At 42.1% G+C, this 16,199-nt stretch overlaps 1 protein-coding gene across 3 annotated transcripts in view; it reads left to right on the forward strand.

The window, feature by feature from the left end:
- The window catches only part of LOC129697394 (uncharacterized), a 90,120-nt gene that overhangs the window by 461 nt on the left and 73,460 nt on the right, over positions 1-16,199 (forward strand). For all 3 annotated transcript variants that reach the window (XM_055635904.1, XM_055635919.1, XM_055635911.1), the window contains exons 2-3: positions 26-99; positions 5,730-5,841. In XM_055635904.1, coding sequence (XP_055491879.1) covers positions 26-99; positions 5,730-5,841 — 186 coding nt within the window. The remainder of the gene's footprint in view (positions 1-25; positions 100-5,729; positions 5,842-16,199) is intronic.

Below are 16,199 nucleotides of genomic sequence, written 5' to 3' on the forward strand. Positions count from 1 at the left end.
ATTCGCCCTGTTCTGTTGATTACAGCGAGGAAAGTGGAACTTCCGAAGAGTCGCCGGGATAGTGAAAACTATCTGCGGGATGAACCTGGTGTTAAAGAGGTAAGATTGTGACATTACTGTTGTAGACACGAAGGACTGGAGATGCTAGAATATTGATCAAAACACCAAGTGCTGCAGGGACTAGGCGAATCCGGCGGCATCTGGGGAGGGAGATGTGTAGGAAGGAACTGCAGATGCTGGTTTACACCGAAAATAGACACAATGCGGGAGTAACTCAGCGGGACAGGCAGCATCTCTGGAGAGAAGGAATAGGCGACGTTTCGGGTCGAGAACCTTTTCAAACTCAACAAATGAGCAGGCATCAAAACGCAAAGTGCTAGAGGAACTCAGCAGGAAGTAAGGCAGATACATTACTGTTGTAGACACAAGAAACTGCAAATGCTGGAATCTTGATTAAAACACAAGGTGCTGCAAGGACACAGCGAGTCAGGGAACATTTGGGGAGGGAAATGGACCGGCATCGGAACACCGGAACACAGTCTAAACCAAGCCTTTTCTGCCATGCTTGTCAGTAACAGCAGCAAACGATGCAAACTGCAGGCGCTGATCATTAGCGAAAACAGCAGGACCTAGTGCTTGTAAAGCATCTGTTGTGTAGCGGATCAGAAACAGTGGATAACGCCCAGAATGAAACCCACATCAGCACAGTCACTGAGGCAGTGTGTAGTCATTGCCGCAGGCTGCTCTGCAAGTAAAAGGCGAGAATGCTGCTTTGGAAGAAAACAGCATGCGAATAAGCCGTTCATATATGAGTGTACATCCTGCAAATCGGTTGGGGGCAGCATTTGCTCATTGGCAGACACTCGCCTTGAGTCGGAAAAATGGATCCCGAAGCTGGAGCGTAGAAATTGACTCTACTGTTGTGTATTTGGTGCTTGGGACGGACTTTAAATAAGGCTTAGACACGGGAGTATATTAAAGTGCCTGTCCCACTTACATGTCCTTGGCACGCAAATTACGCGACCTCGTCGTAGCGTTGAGGCGCACGGGCATCGTGTGGCCGCGCGGGGCCGGTCCCACTGAGAAGCGCGGAGGGGTGGGGTATGGAGTTGTGCGCGGTATCACGTGGAGCTCCGGGATTTTGTACCGGACAAAATCTTTGCACGCCACCGGTCCTTCTGCAGTTGTACAGAGCCCTAGTGAGACCACACCTGGAGTATTGTGTGGAGTTTTGGTCCCCTAATTTGAGGAAGGACTTTCTTGCTATTGAGGGAGTGCAGCGTAGGTTAATTCCCGGGATGGCAGGACTGTCAAATGCTGAAAGAATGGAGCGGCTGGGCTTGTATACTCTGGAGTTTAGAAGGATGAGAGGGTATCTTATTGAAACATATAAGATTGTTAAGTGTTTGGACACGCTAGAGGCAGGAAACATGTTCCCGATGTTGGGGGTGTCCAGAACCAGGGGCCACAGTTTAAGAATAAGGGGTAAGCCATTTAGAATGAAGACTTTGTCTATTATCATAATGAATGGCAGTGCTTGTTTGAAGGACCGAATGGCCTACTCCTGCATCTATTTTCTATGTTTCCTATGGTAAAACTCTGTTAATTTGGCTTGGTCAGAACTTTGGTAGCAAAGGACAGATTTTCTGGACTGAAAGTTATTTCTATTTATTCTATTAGATTCTATTAATCTATTGAAGAACAAATGTGCTGGGAGATTGCAGACAGCTGCAGGTCAAATAAGGTTGTTGTGGTAGTAGGGGATTTTAACTTTCCCAATATAGACTGGGAAAATCATAGCGTGAAGGGTTTAGAAGGGGTGCAATTCCTCAAAAGTGTTCAGGAGAGTTTTCTTAAGCAGTATGTGGAGGCTCCCACACGTGAGAGGGCAACGCTGGAACTGGTATTGGGAAATTGGGAAGGGCAAGTTAATGAAGTGTGTGTGGAGGAGCTTTTTGGGACTGGTGACCACAGTTCGATTAGGTTTAAGATAGTTATGGATAGGGATGGAGAGGGGCCATGTGTTAAAATGCTCAACTGGGGTAAGGCCAAATTTGAGAGTATGAGAGAAGGTCTCACTCAAGTTGACTGGAGCAGGTTATTTGAGGGGAAAGGATCATTGGCCAAGTGGGATGTTTTTAAAAATGTACTGAAGAAAGCTCAGGATGTGTATGTCCCCATTAGAGTGAAGGGCAAAGCAGGCAAACGTAAGGAAGCTTGGCTGACGAGACAAATTGAGACGTTAGTCAAAAACAAGAAGGATGTGTGGGACAGATATAGGCTGCTGGGATCAAGTGCATCGCTGGAGGAGTTTCAGGAACTAAGGAGTAAACTCATTCCTGCAAGATGCCGGGTGGCGCCAGCAAGCTTGTGTGTCCTTTCTTCTGTTTTTGCTATTTTAAATATGTGTTAAAGAGTATGTTTTAGTGTTCCTTGGTTTGTTTCATGTGGGGGAAACTTTTTTCAATCTCTTATCTCGATGGAGATGCAATTTTTTTTCCATAATGTATCTCCGTCACCACTGCGGCCTAACATCGTGGAGTGTCACATCCTTCCCTGGAGACCGACCCGGCGCTTCAACCGCGAGCGCAGCGCGGACTTACCATTGTGGAGCTTGAGATCCTTTTTGCCGGGGATTGACTGTGGGGAGCTCCAACCGTGGGCCTGTGGACTTTAACATAGTGGAGACCGCGGTCCCTGGTTAGAGACCGATTCGGGGGGTTCAAGCCTCAGAGATCTTCAACCGTCCCGATGCGAGAGTTTCGATCACCCCGTCGCAAGGACTTTGGATCCCCGGCTGCGGGAGCCTTGATGGCCCCGACTGCAGATGGTTCGACAGCCCCGACCACGGGAGAATATAGAGGGAGAAGATTGGACTATATCCTTCCATCACAGTGAAGAATGTGGGGAGCCACAGTAGTGGATGTTTATGTTAACTTTTATTTTAAGTGGTTGGGTGTCTTGTTGCTTTTCACTTAGTATGACTGTATGGTAACTCAAATTTTACTGTACCTTAATTGGTACGTGTGACAATAAACTGACCTTGAAACCTTGAACTAAAGAAAGGAAATCAGGGCAAAAAGAGGCCAGGAAATAGCTTTGGCGGGTAGTATTAAGGACAATCCCAAAAGATCTTATAAATACATATATTGTGGGGAAAAGGGTAACTAGAGAGAGAGTGGGACTTTTCAGGAATCAAAGCGGTCACTTCTGTATGGAGCTACAGGAGATGGGCAAAGTCCTAAATAAGTATTTCTCCTCTGTATTTAACGAGGAGAAAGACAGTACGACGGAGGTAATTGAAGCGGTCACTGAAAGTGTCTTGAGTGCAGTCAGGGTTACCGTCGAAGAAGTACTGAGGGTACTGGCATGCTTGAAGATAGACAAATCTCCAGGGCCTGATCAGATACTATAATCCGAGAACATTGCGGGAAACTAGAGAGGAAATTGCGGGGGACCTGGTTGAAATTTACGAGTAATCCTTAAATACAGGAGAGGTGCCGGAAGATTGGAGGGTGGCAAATGTTGTGTCTCTTTTCAAGAAGGGCAACCGGGAAAGTGCTGGGAACTATAGGACGGTGAGCTTAACATCTGTAGTTGGAAAGTTATTAGAGAGTATTCTGAGGGATAGGATATACAGGCATTTGGACAGGCACGGGATGATTAGAGATAGCCAGCAGGGTTTTGTATGTGGGAGGTTGTGTTTCACAAATCTGATAGATTTTTTTGAAAATGTGACAAAAAGGTTGATGAGGGCAGAGCTATAGATGTTGTGTACATGGATTTCAGTAAGGCATTTGACAATGTTCCGCATGGTAGGCTGCCCTGGAAGGTTAGAGCGCATGGGATCCAAGGAGAGATAGCTGAGTGGATAGCAAATTGGCTCCATGGAAGAAGCAGAGGGTGATTTTGGAAGATTGCTTCTCAGGCTGGATGCCTGTGACTAGTGGTGTGCCTCAGGGTTCGGTGCTGGGCCCGTTACTGTTTGTCATCTACATCAATGATTTCGATGAGAATATACAGGGCAAGATTAGCAAGTTTTCTGATGATACAAAAGTGAGTGGTTTTGCAGATAGTGAAGATGGTTGTGAAAGATTGCAGCAGGATCTGGATTGATTGGCCAGGTGGGCGGAGGAATGGTTGATGGAATTTAATACAGAAAATTGTGAGGTATTGCATTTTGAGACGTCGAACAAGGACAGGACCTACATAGTAAATGGTATGCCTCTGGGTAGTGTTGTAGAGCAGAGCGATCTAGGAGTACAGGTGTATGGTTCCTTGAAGGTCGAGTCACAGGTAGATAAGGCGGTCAAAAGGGCTTTTGGCACTTTGGCCTTCATCGGTCAGAGTATTGAGTATAGAAGTTGGGAGGTCATGTGGTATCAGGTATATGAACAGAGTCTCTTGCCCAGAGTAGCCCAATCGAGGACCAGAGGACATAGGTTCAAGGTGAAGGGGAAAAGATTTAATAGGAATCCGAGGGGTAACATTTTCACACAAAGGGTGGTGGGTGTATGGAACAAGCTGCCAGAGGAGGTAGTCGAGGCTGGATCTATCCCATCATTTAAGAAACAGTTAGACAGGTACATGGATATGACAGGTTTGGAAGGATATGAACCAAGCGCAGGCAAGTGGGACTAGTGTAGCTGTGACATTGTTGGCCGGTGTGGGCGAGTTGGGCCGAAGGGCTTGTTTCCACACTGTATCACTCTATGACTATGTCTCTAATTCTTCAACATACTTTTAATTCACTTTTTTAGATGTTGTGCAGTATTATGACGAATGTTTCCAGTAAACCAGGGAAGTTGAGAAGAAGCATGGGAACCTGACACAGATGAGTAGAAAAGGGATGCAAGATCCTCCTCCAATAAGTTGAAAGGAAACGTGGGAACCTGGACTCTGCGGAGTGGAAGGGGGGACGAGAATTGGGTCATGAAAACCAGGTCCCCAAGCAGTAGAAAAGGGGAGTGGGAAGTGGGATCCCAAGGAGAAAATAAACTGGGTGTGGTAAACATAATTTGGTATACCATAATCTGTTTAGCGATATGGATTTCCAAATAGTTGGCATAGCAGATTATTAGCCTTTTACTGTGTGATATTTCTATTAATCTTCTTCCAAAATTACAGTGCAGCATTTACAGTGGAATTTCAACATGCATCATGCAAAATAATTTCCTGTCTTGTAGACCATTTTGAGGCTGAGAATATAATTCTTTACATTGAACAATTTGACATCCCAGTAAAGGCAATCTCTGACCATACTAGATAAAATATAGCGTTCTCTTTAAGAAAAATATTTTTGTTGCCATCAGTCTTATGTAGCTATTTAGTATACATTTGTCTAAACTAGTAATGCATGCTGATGGCATTAATATTATAAGCTTTGCAGATATACTTTGGCCACACTCCTAAATATCTCCACAAGCAGAGCTGATTGGAGAACTTGTAAATGACAAAGCTGCTGAGCCTGGTAAATGCACCTCAAGTATTATTTTTAACTCTCCGATGACTTGGAGGCACAAGGATTTCCATTTTTGTTTTGACCTTATGCACTGCAACAATAAACATTGATGTGAGACCAGCAAATCTATAAAGATGTTAGTGATGGGCATTATTGCTGTAATGGTGGCCATAGTAGCTGCGATACGCACTTCAAATTAAACTTTGCATGAACAGTTAGAAACAGTACATCTCTGCTTGTTCCATTGAACTATTGGTTTGTTTTGCAGATACTTACATAAAGACAAGGTGATACGATGGGCAGCTCATCATCGGACAAGAAAATCAGACATTGACAAGGAATTACTTTTCAACATCCACAACTTTACAAAAAACAAAAATGTTAGTGGTAACCTGCACACCTCTAGATACTATTGGAATTAATCTTTGCAATGACTTCTGACTAGTTTCTAACCTCTATTCTTAAAAATATTTATGTCATCAATGTCTCCTCTCTGTGTCCTAATTGAACCATCCTGTTTGCCTGTCACCCCTAAGCTTTCTGAGCTACATTGACCCATTAAGCAGCAAATTATTTCAAGACTTCAGTCCGAAGAAGGGTCCTGACTTGAAACATCACCTGTCCATGTTCTCCGAAGATGCTGCTGATCCGTTAAGTTACTCCAGCACGTTGTTTTCTTTTGTGTAAACCAGCATCTGCAGTTCCTTTTTTCTACTCAATACTTCAAGATTCCCACCCTTTAGTTCTACAATCTATAAAATTCAACAGCCTTTTAACCTTCTGAGAATGATGATGATGAATATGATTTTTTTTATTTTTTATAATATTTTATTTTATTAGAAGTACAATCATATGGCACCAAAGTGCCTAATATATATTTTCATAATACATTTTATGTACAGCTTCTTATTTTTTTTGCTATAATAAAGAAAGATGAGAATAAGAAAAAGAAATGAGATAGTAAAGGATAGAAAGGCGTGAGATATATAGTGTGTGAAGAAAAAGAGAAAAGACGAATGAGTGAAGAAAGTTGAGGAAAGGAAAATAGCAAAAAGAGAATAAGACATTTTACAAAAAAATAGGTAAGGAGATCATTGTTTATAATCTTGACCATCCCTCGTCCAGTCCTGAAACAGTTAATTTTTACAATTGTGTTGCACCACATGATTCCAAAAAGACGACAAATGGAGACCAACTCGTTATGAATTGGTCTGATTTATCCATTATGAGGAATCACATTTCTTCAAGATGTGCGGTGTCCAACATACTTGCAATCCACATTTTAAGCGTTGGTATTGATGTATTTTTCCAAAATTTAAGTATTCATTTTTTTGCTATTATTAAACCATAGTTAAAAAATAAATTTTGAGATGTGTTCAATTTATTCCCATCTTCCATTACTCCAAATATAATCATTTCAGTATTAGGTTCCATTCTTATCTTGAATAATTTTGTAAATATTTCGAAAATATCACTCCAAAATCTATAAAGTTTTATGCAGGAAACTAAGGAGTGTGTTTTAGTTGCATTTTTGGATAGACATTTATCACAAATGGGGGATATATTTGGATAACATTTGTTCAATCTTGTTTTTGAATAATATAATCTATGTAAAATTTAAAATTGAATTAGATTATGTCTTACATTAATCGAACATTTGTGAATATATATCAAGTACTTTTCCCATGTAACCTTCGTAATTTTTATCATTAATTCCCGTTCCCACTCTTCTCTAAGTACCTCTGTCGATGGTAGGTCTAGTATTTAGAATACTATTATATAAATATGATATTAATTTTTGTGAGTCAGCTTCAATATTCATTGCTTCTTCCAATAATTCAGGAGTTATTTTTTGATATCCTTGTATATATTTTTTCATGAAATCGCAAATCTGAAGATATTTAAAATAATGGTTGTTTTTCAGTTTAAATTTTAAATGTAATTGTTGTAATGATGGTAGGTTTCCCATTTCGTACATATCCCCGATCCTTCTAATTCTGAGACTTTCCCATAGGTTATATGTTTTATCAATAAGAGATGGTTTAAATAATGGGTTATTCGCTATTGGCATTAACAATGATAAATTTCTTAATTTTAAAGATAATTTTATTTGTTTCCAAATTCTTATTGTACCATATATAATTGGGTTCTTATATATTGTGTTATTCCGTTTTTTCGGGGAGAAGAGGATCGTTCCTATATTACAAGGATGACAATCCTCTTTCTCCATTTTTATCCATTCTGTCTGTTGGATAGAACTATCCAGCCAATAAATTATATTCTTAATATGCACTGCCCAGTAATCTATATTACTAAAAGTCTGTTCTTGACCGGTTTTGGCCATCTGTGCTGCAATTTCCGAGAGAACGCCGCCACCTACAGCCGTCATTTTTTGGCCACCTTGCTCAGAGCCCCCCTCCGCCGCATGTGTGCTGAGGATTTTTCCCGTTGATTAAAAATGACAGAGATATTAATGTTTTTACAAAATTCCCCATTCTCTCTGCTGCCCCCGCTGGCGGCAGGGGGGAGGGACTATAAAACCAGGAAGTGGTGTGCCACACAGTCTCTTCAAGATGGAGGAAGGCAGAGGGTCACGTTTCTCTGAGCTGTGAATAACACTGAACACATGTCTACTCAAATGTAAGTGCCCTTAGTGGTTCTAAAATGCTTGCAGAATGTGCCTATTGGTTCTAAAGCTTGCAAAAAAATGTCTATTGGTTCTAAAGCTTGCAAATGGCTTGAAGTTGAAAGGCATTACTTACTGCAAATGGTGGCATGAAGTTGAAAGGCACTACTTACTGCAAATGGTGGCTTGGGTGCTTTGGCTTGAAGTTGAAAGCACTACTTACTGCAAATGGTGGCTTGGGGGCTTTGGTTTGAAGTTGAAAGACACCACTTACTGCAAATGATGGCTTGGGAGCTTTGAAGTTGAAAGGCACTACTTACTGCAAATGATGGCTTGGGTGTGGCTTGAAGTTGAAAGACACCATTTACTGCAAATGGTGGCTTGGGACCTTTGGCTTGAAGTTGAAAGACACCACTTACTGCAAACGATGGCTTGGGTGTGGCTTGAAGTTGAAAGACACCACTTATTGCAAATGGTGGCATGAAGTTGAAAGGCACTACTTACAGAGAAAGGTTGAACAAGTTAGGGCTTTATTCTTTGGAGCGCAGAAGGTTAAGGGGGGACTTGATAGAGGTCTTTAAAATGATGAGAGGGATAGACAGAGTTGACGTGGATAAGCTTTTCCCACTGAGAGTATGGAAGATTCAAACAAGGGGACATGACTTGAGAATTAAGGGACAGAAGTTTAGGGGTGACATGAGGGGGAACTTATTTACTCAGAGAGTGGTGGCTGTGTGGAATGAGCTTCCAGTGAAGGTGGTGGAGGCAGGTTCATTTTTATCATTTAAAAATAAATTGGATAGTTATATGGATGGGAACGGAATGGAGGGTTATGGTCTGAGCACAGGTATATGGGACTAGGGGAGAATACGTGTTCGGCATGGACTAGAAGGGTCGAGATGGCCTGTTTCCGTGCTGTAATTGTTATATGGTTATATGGTTATATGGTATATGGTTACTGCAAATCGAGGCTTGGGAGTTTTGGCTTGAAGCTGAAAGGCACTATTACTGCGAATGGTGGCTTGGTTGCTTTGGCTTGAAGTTGAAAGGCACTACTTACTGCAAATGGTGGCTTGGAAGCTTTGACTTGGTTGAAAGGCACTACTTACTGCAAATGATGGCTTGGGTGTGGCTTGAAGTTGAAAGGCACTACTTTCTGCAGATGGTGGCTTGGGTGCAATGGCTTGAAGTTAAAATGCATTACTTACTGCAAATGGGGGCATGGGTGCATTGGCATTAAGTTGAAAGGCACTACTTACTGCAAATTATGGCTTGAAGTTGAAAGGCACTACTTACTGCAAATGGTGGCTTGGGTGCTTTGGCATTGTTGAAAGGCACTACTTACTGCAAATGTTGGCATGAAGTTGAAAGGCACTACTTACTGCAAATGGTGGCTTGGATGCAATGGCTTGAAGTTAAAAGGCATTACTTACTGCAAGGTGGCTTGGGTGCATTGGCTTGAAGTTGAAAGGCACCACTTACTGCAAATGGTGGCATGAAGTTGAAATGCACTACTTACTGCAAATGGTGGCGTGGGTGCATTGGCTTGAAGTTGAAAGGCACTACTGTAAATGCACTTACTTCCTGTTTGCACTGTATATTGATTTTAGATAAAACGCTACCACTTACCATCAATGAAAAATAAAAGTGTTAGTAGTTTAAAAAAAAATGTTGATAATCTCTCTCCTGTCAATCACTCCATGAAAGCCGCACCTTTTCCGGTGGGGGGGGGGGGGGGGTTATAAAGCCCGGAAATGTGGGTGTGGCTTAGTATCTGCAAGATGGAGGAGGGAGAGGTCACGACTCGCTGTCTTTAGTGGCTTTGCACCCTACTTCAAATGGTATGAAACTGCACTTGAATTTGGTGGCCTTGCACCCTGCTAGAAGTGGTAAGAAACTGCACTTGAATTTGGTGGCCTTATACCCTGCTTGAAATAGAATTTCAAGGATTAGCCGTGAGTCAACTACCAGCCCACCAGCCGTGAGTGAGTGAGCTGCCAGCACAACAGGCTTGATTGACTGAGACGCCAGCCCAAGAATCCATTTGGCGCACAATTTGCATACTAGCCCTCTGGAAACCAGTCCCTTCAGCCCACAACACCCATACTAGCGCTCCAGAAACACCCCCCCCCCCCCCAACTGGCCACCAATATTAGAATTGGTGGAGAGGTGGAATATTGCGTTGGATGACCAGCCCTCCTGTGTGATGCTGGGACCCAACGGGTCCCACTTAGTCTAGTTATATCTATAATTTTATCAAAAAATTGAGGGTTGTCAAAATTCGGAGCGTAAATATTTATCATAGTTAGTGGGGCTGCATAAATTTCTCCCGAAACTATAATATACCTTCCCTCTTTATCTGATATAATATTCTTTAATTTAAAAGGAATACCTTTTCGAATAAGAATAGCCGTACCTCTAGATTTAGAAGTAAATGAGGAGTAGTATGTTTGACCACCTCTCACCTCTCACCTCTCCACTTCGCCTTTAATCTCATTTGTGTTTGTTGTTTCATGTGCATTTCCTGCAAAAACATTATGTCGCTTTTCAAAGATTTTAGTTGAGCAAAAATTTTACCCCTCTTAATTGGTTCGTTGGCACCCCTTATATTCCAACTACAGAATGTAATTCCTCCATTCTTTATTTGTCTATCGTCTTGCATTGTAAATCAAGATAGTATTCCTGAATCATATGGTGCAACCAAATACCTCAGAATTCTGGGAGGTGGGTGGTCATCCCAAGTTATTAGATTTATATTGCATCTCCTTCTTATAAAGTGCCTTAAAAAAAGAAAGAAAAAATGTGATATACAATTAATTACAAAAAAACTAAATAAATAAAAATCTTGATTGTGCTTAAAAAGAAAAAGTGTAATTAAGGTATCTAAGAAAAGATGCCTTAAAGACGAATAGCCATCGATGATGGCTAAAAGATTATAGGCTTCCGTTGATGTTGTTATACATTGAGCTCCTCCCCCTTGGTAGAGCCTCATAAAAAGTTACGGACCATTTCATATTTTGTCTTTTCTTATTTTTATCAAACCAGCACCAGTGAAAGCCGAAAGAAATCAGGAAAAGACATAAGAAGTAAAAAAACAAATATAAAACACAACATATACACGATTATATAAGTATATATGTCTTTCCAACTTATCTAATCTTAATCTAGTCAAAGTCAAAGTAAACTTTATTGTCAATTCAAATAATGCAACAAGTAGTTACACAGAGGATTGAAATTGCGTTTCCCCATACTCCAAATGTGCAAGTAATATTTATAACACAGACAGACTATATACCAATAAAAATAGGCAATGGACATATACATTATATAACATATTCACAGTGTGCCAGAGTGTAGTAAAATTTTAAGGTATGTTATTAAGGTGCAATAATAAAAGGTGCAATATAGAAAAGTTCAAATAGCATACTGCAGACATTGAGTTAAAGTTATTTTGACAGTCAGTAGGTCTTTGTTTGTGTAATGTTAATGGAATTTTCTTGAGTGTATTGAGTAGTCTGATGGCCTGAGGGAAAAAGCTGTTTTTCAATCTGGTGGTTTTGCTCCGCATGCTGCGGTAGCACTTGCCGGATGGTAGGAGAGTGAACAGTTTGTGTGCTGGGTGGGTGGTGTCTTTGATGATATTGGTTGCTCTCTTGCGACAGCGAGATGGGTATAAGTCCTGGATTGCTGGTTGGGGTGATCTGGTGATCTTCTCCGCTGTCCTCACCACTCTCTGTAGGGCCTTCTGGTCAGCAGCAGAGCAACTGCCATACCAGACTGAGAGACTGCTGGTAAGAATGCTCTCAATGGCACCCCTGTAAAAAGTGGTGAGGGCAGAAGGGGGGAGGTCGGCTCTCCTCATCCGTCGAAGGAAGTGGAGGCGTTGCTGTGCTTTCTTGACTAGGGAGATGGTGTTGGTGGACCATGTCTGATCATCTGTGATGTGCACTCCCAGGAACTTGGTGCGTTTCACAGACTCCACTGCACTGCCATTGATGGTGAGTGGGGTGTGTGCTGTCTGTTTCTTTCTGAAGTCCACAGTTATTTCTTTTGTTTTATTGACATTGAGTTGAAGGTTATTGATGTCACACCAGTTGGTGAGTTGTTGTACCTCCTCTCTGTAGGCTGAGTCGTCATCGTGGCTGATGAGACCCACCACTGTTGTGTCATCTGCGAACTTGATGATGTGGTTCGAATTATGTTTGGCACAACAGTCATGTGTCATCAGCATGAACAACAGAGGGCTCAGCACACATCCCTGTGGGACCCCCGTGTTCATGATGGTGGTCTCTGATGAATTTTTTCTGTCTGTCTGTGGTCTGTCGGTGAGGAAGTCCAGTAACCAGTTGCATAGTGGGGTGCTGATGCCTATTTCGCCGAGTTTATTCTCCAGGTGTTGGGGGATGACTGTTGAAGGCGGAGCTGAAGTCGATGAACAGCATCCGCACGTAACTGTTATTGTTTTCCAGATGAGCCAGACTTAGGTGGAGTGCTGTTGCTATGGCATCATCAGTGGAACGGTTAGGATGGTACACAAACTGGAATGGGTCAAGTGTAGAGGGGAGACTGGATGTTATGTGGGCCTTGACCAACCTTTCACAGCACTTCATCATGATGGACGTGAGTGCTATGGGCTGGTAGTCGTTCAGTGTTGAGGCTGGGGATTTCTTGGGTAGCGGTATGATGGAGGTGGCTTTGAAGCATGCTGGTATGATGGCTTGGCTCAGAGAGGTGTTGTAGATGTCAGTGAGAACCTCTGTGAGTTGGTCAGCACACTCTCTGAGCACACGCCCCGGTATGATGTCAGGACCTGCAGCTTTTCTAATCTAAATTTTACCATATATATCCACCCAGGATTCTTACATAATATCCCATTTTTTAACTACCATACAAGCAGGTACCAACACCATACAAGCAGGTACCAAGGGGTTAACTACCATACAAGCAGGTACAAAGGTTAAACTTTGAGCTTTTCGTTCAAGGTGAAATATTGCCAGCGCTCTCAAAAACACATTCCCAAGAGATAAGCTTTGTAATTGTCTGGAAAGCTCCGCCATTTTAACCAGTTCAAAACTCTCTCATAAGAATTAAGAAGTTCAATCTTCCTTGTTGACAGCTTCCCCCGATGTTTTCTTTACGATATCCTCTGCATACTTAAAAGCTTTTCCGGGATCTGTAAATGAGCGTTCAGTGCCGTTATAAGACACCTTTATTCTCCCAGGAAAAACGACCCCATATCTAACTCCGGGGACATCCTTCAGAGTGTGTCTTGCCGGTGTGAACAATTTCATTCTCCGGACGCCCTCAGGTGGGTAATCACGGAAAATTCGAATATTATCCCCACAGTATGTCAGCTTCTTCCCATGGGTAATCTTTCTCAATATAAATTCCACTGAAGAGATATCACGGAATTTCACAATTATCTGTCTTGAATAATTTGTTCCTCTTGCAACACGCCAAACTCGGTGAGCGATGTCTATTCTTGGTTCTTCCGACAGATCAAAGACATCTTTGAGTAAATCAGTAACGAAAGTACATGCTTGAGATTTATGTCCCTCTCGTCCTTCTTCCACTCCAAGAATCCTCAGATTTTGTCTTTGAGATCTTGCCTCTAAGTCCAGACATTTGTCAGTCATTCGGTTTTTCCTCTTCAGTTTTCTGTGATTTTTTTCAAACTCCTTATTTCCGTGACCATCTCTTTTATCTCATTCTCCATCTCTTCCATTATTTCATCCAGTTTTCCGATATCATCCTTCACATCTTTAAATTTCTTGTTATAGTCATTTTCGATTCTAACACACTCTGACTTTAGTTTTTTTTAATCAAATTCCTTATATTGCTTCTTCAGTTCTTTTAACTCACTGCAAGTATTATCAATTTTTTGAGAAATTCTCTCCATATTAGTCTCCATTCTCTGCTTATTACTCTCCATATGAGACTCCATACTCTGCATCTTTTCCAGTGTAATATTGATTGTAGCAGTCATATCTAAAAGCATTTGCTTTACCTCCTTCTCCTTCTTGTCTCCTTTTGTAGCCATTTCAAGCAGAGACCCTTGACCGTAAGATTATCCTTCTTCTGAGCCTTCTTCTGTCGTTTGCAGAGTATCCAATACTTTCTCGAGCTGAAGACTAATAGTGTTTTACTTAGGTTAAGCTTTTTTCTTTGCTCATTTAAAACTCCCGATTTTTACCGTTAAGCTCCCCGATTTTCACGTCACCTTCTGATGATGTCACCTTGACACGACACCAAGCAGCTCCGGTGAGTTTAAAAAAAAATCGGTACTGACTTTAAAACGGCTTTTTTGCGATTTTTACGGGAGAGGAGCTCAATGCCGCGCCTTAGTGCTCCATGGCGCCACCGGAAGTCGATGATGAATATGATGATTATGATGAAATGCTATTGTCACTTGTACCTAGGTACAGTGAAATTCTTTATTTTTGCATACAATGTACACAAAAAAGTTGTATCTACATATAAATACCCTTGCTTGCCTTGTTATAGTTCTGTTCCTACACCTCGTAAGATATTGCTTAAATGTTCCCTTTTTTATAATCTGGTCATGGCTCGGTGTGCCTAGTTTTGTTTAATCATAATCCAATGAAATATAATGGATTGTTTTATTATGCAGTCCTTGTATATGAGCCTTTTATGATACAAGCAGAGAATTCATAGAGGCTTCAAAGAAACGTGTACAATCTATATATTACTAAAACTCTCATCTTGTTTGTTGGTATGCGTGCGTGTGTGTGTGAGACCCCAAAGCCCCGCCAAAACGGTACACAATAGCGCTACAATTTTGGCCCACCTTACTCACCATTGCCCTGGGATGTATATGAAACAAGTCTCATTCAGATTGATGTTATATTTTACAAGTTATTTTAAACTTTACAAAAAACACTTTTCAAACCACTTTTCCACTTGCCCTGCCTGTCAGTCACATTCGACATCACAATGACGTCACAATGGGATCCCAAATAATATTTACATTTAAAAAAAAAATGTAATCAAATTCTTCCATTTTCATTAACAGCTAACATTGTGTTTAGGTTATTTTAAAGGAAAAACGCGATTTTCATTGAGAATTTCATTAAAAAAACATTGTGATTTCCATTGTGGGGGATGTGATAGGGGGGAGGTGAGGTGAGGAGTGGGAGAGCAGGGGGATAGAGAAAGATGAGGGGGTAGGGAGGGGAGAGGGGAGGGAAAGTGGGGAAGGAGGGAGAGTGGGGGAGGAGGGGGTTAGAGAGGAGGGGGCAATGGGGGAGGTAGGGAGTGGGGGTTAGAGGTTAGTGGAGGGTAGTGGGGGAGGTGAGTAGGAAGCGTGGGGGAGTCAGATAGGGGGGAGTTGAGGAGTGGGGGAGCAAGGAGATAGAGGTAGAGAAGGAGGGTAGGGAGGGTAGGGAGGGTTATGGAGGGAGGGAGGAAGTGACTGACAGTGGGGGAAAGGAGAGGGAGGGATAGGTGAGAGAGGGAGTGGGGAGGGGAGGAGGAGAGGGGAAAGAAAAGAGAGGGTGAAGAGGAGGGGAGGGAGTGTTGAGGATGAGGAGCAATGGAGGAGGATAGGGGTAAGAAACATAGAAACATAGAAATTAGGTGCAGGAGTAGGCCATTCGGCCCTTCGAGCCTGCACCGCTATTCAATATGATCATGGCTGATCATCCAACTCAGTATCCCGTACCTGCCTTCTCTCCACACCCCCTGATCCCCTTAGCCACAAGGGCCACATCTAACTCCCTCTTAAATATAGCCAATGAACTGGCCTCAACTACCCTCTGTGGCAGAGAGTTCCAGAGATTCACCACTCTCTGTGTGAAAAAAAGTTCTTCTCATCTCGGTTTTAAAGGATTTCCCCCTTATCCTTAAGCTGTGACCCCTTGTCCTGGACTTCCCTAACATCGGGAAACAATCTTCCTGCATCTAGCCTGTCCAACCCCTTAAGAATTTTGTAAGTTTCTATAAGATCCCCTCTCAATCTTCTAAATTCTAGAGAGTATAAACCAAGTTATCCAGTCTTTCTTCATAAGACAGTCCTGACATCCCAGGAATCAGTCTGGTGAACCGACTCTGCACTCCCTCTATGGCAATAATGTCCTTCCTCAGATTTGGAGA

This window comes from Leucoraja erinacea, chromosome 1 (assembly GCF_028641065.1).
Source record: "Leucoraja erinacea ecotype New England chromosome 1, Leri_hhj_1, whole genome shotgun sequence".
NCBI lineage: Eukaryota > Metazoa > Chordata > Chondrichthyes > Rajiformes > Rajidae > Leucoraja > Leucoraja erinaceus.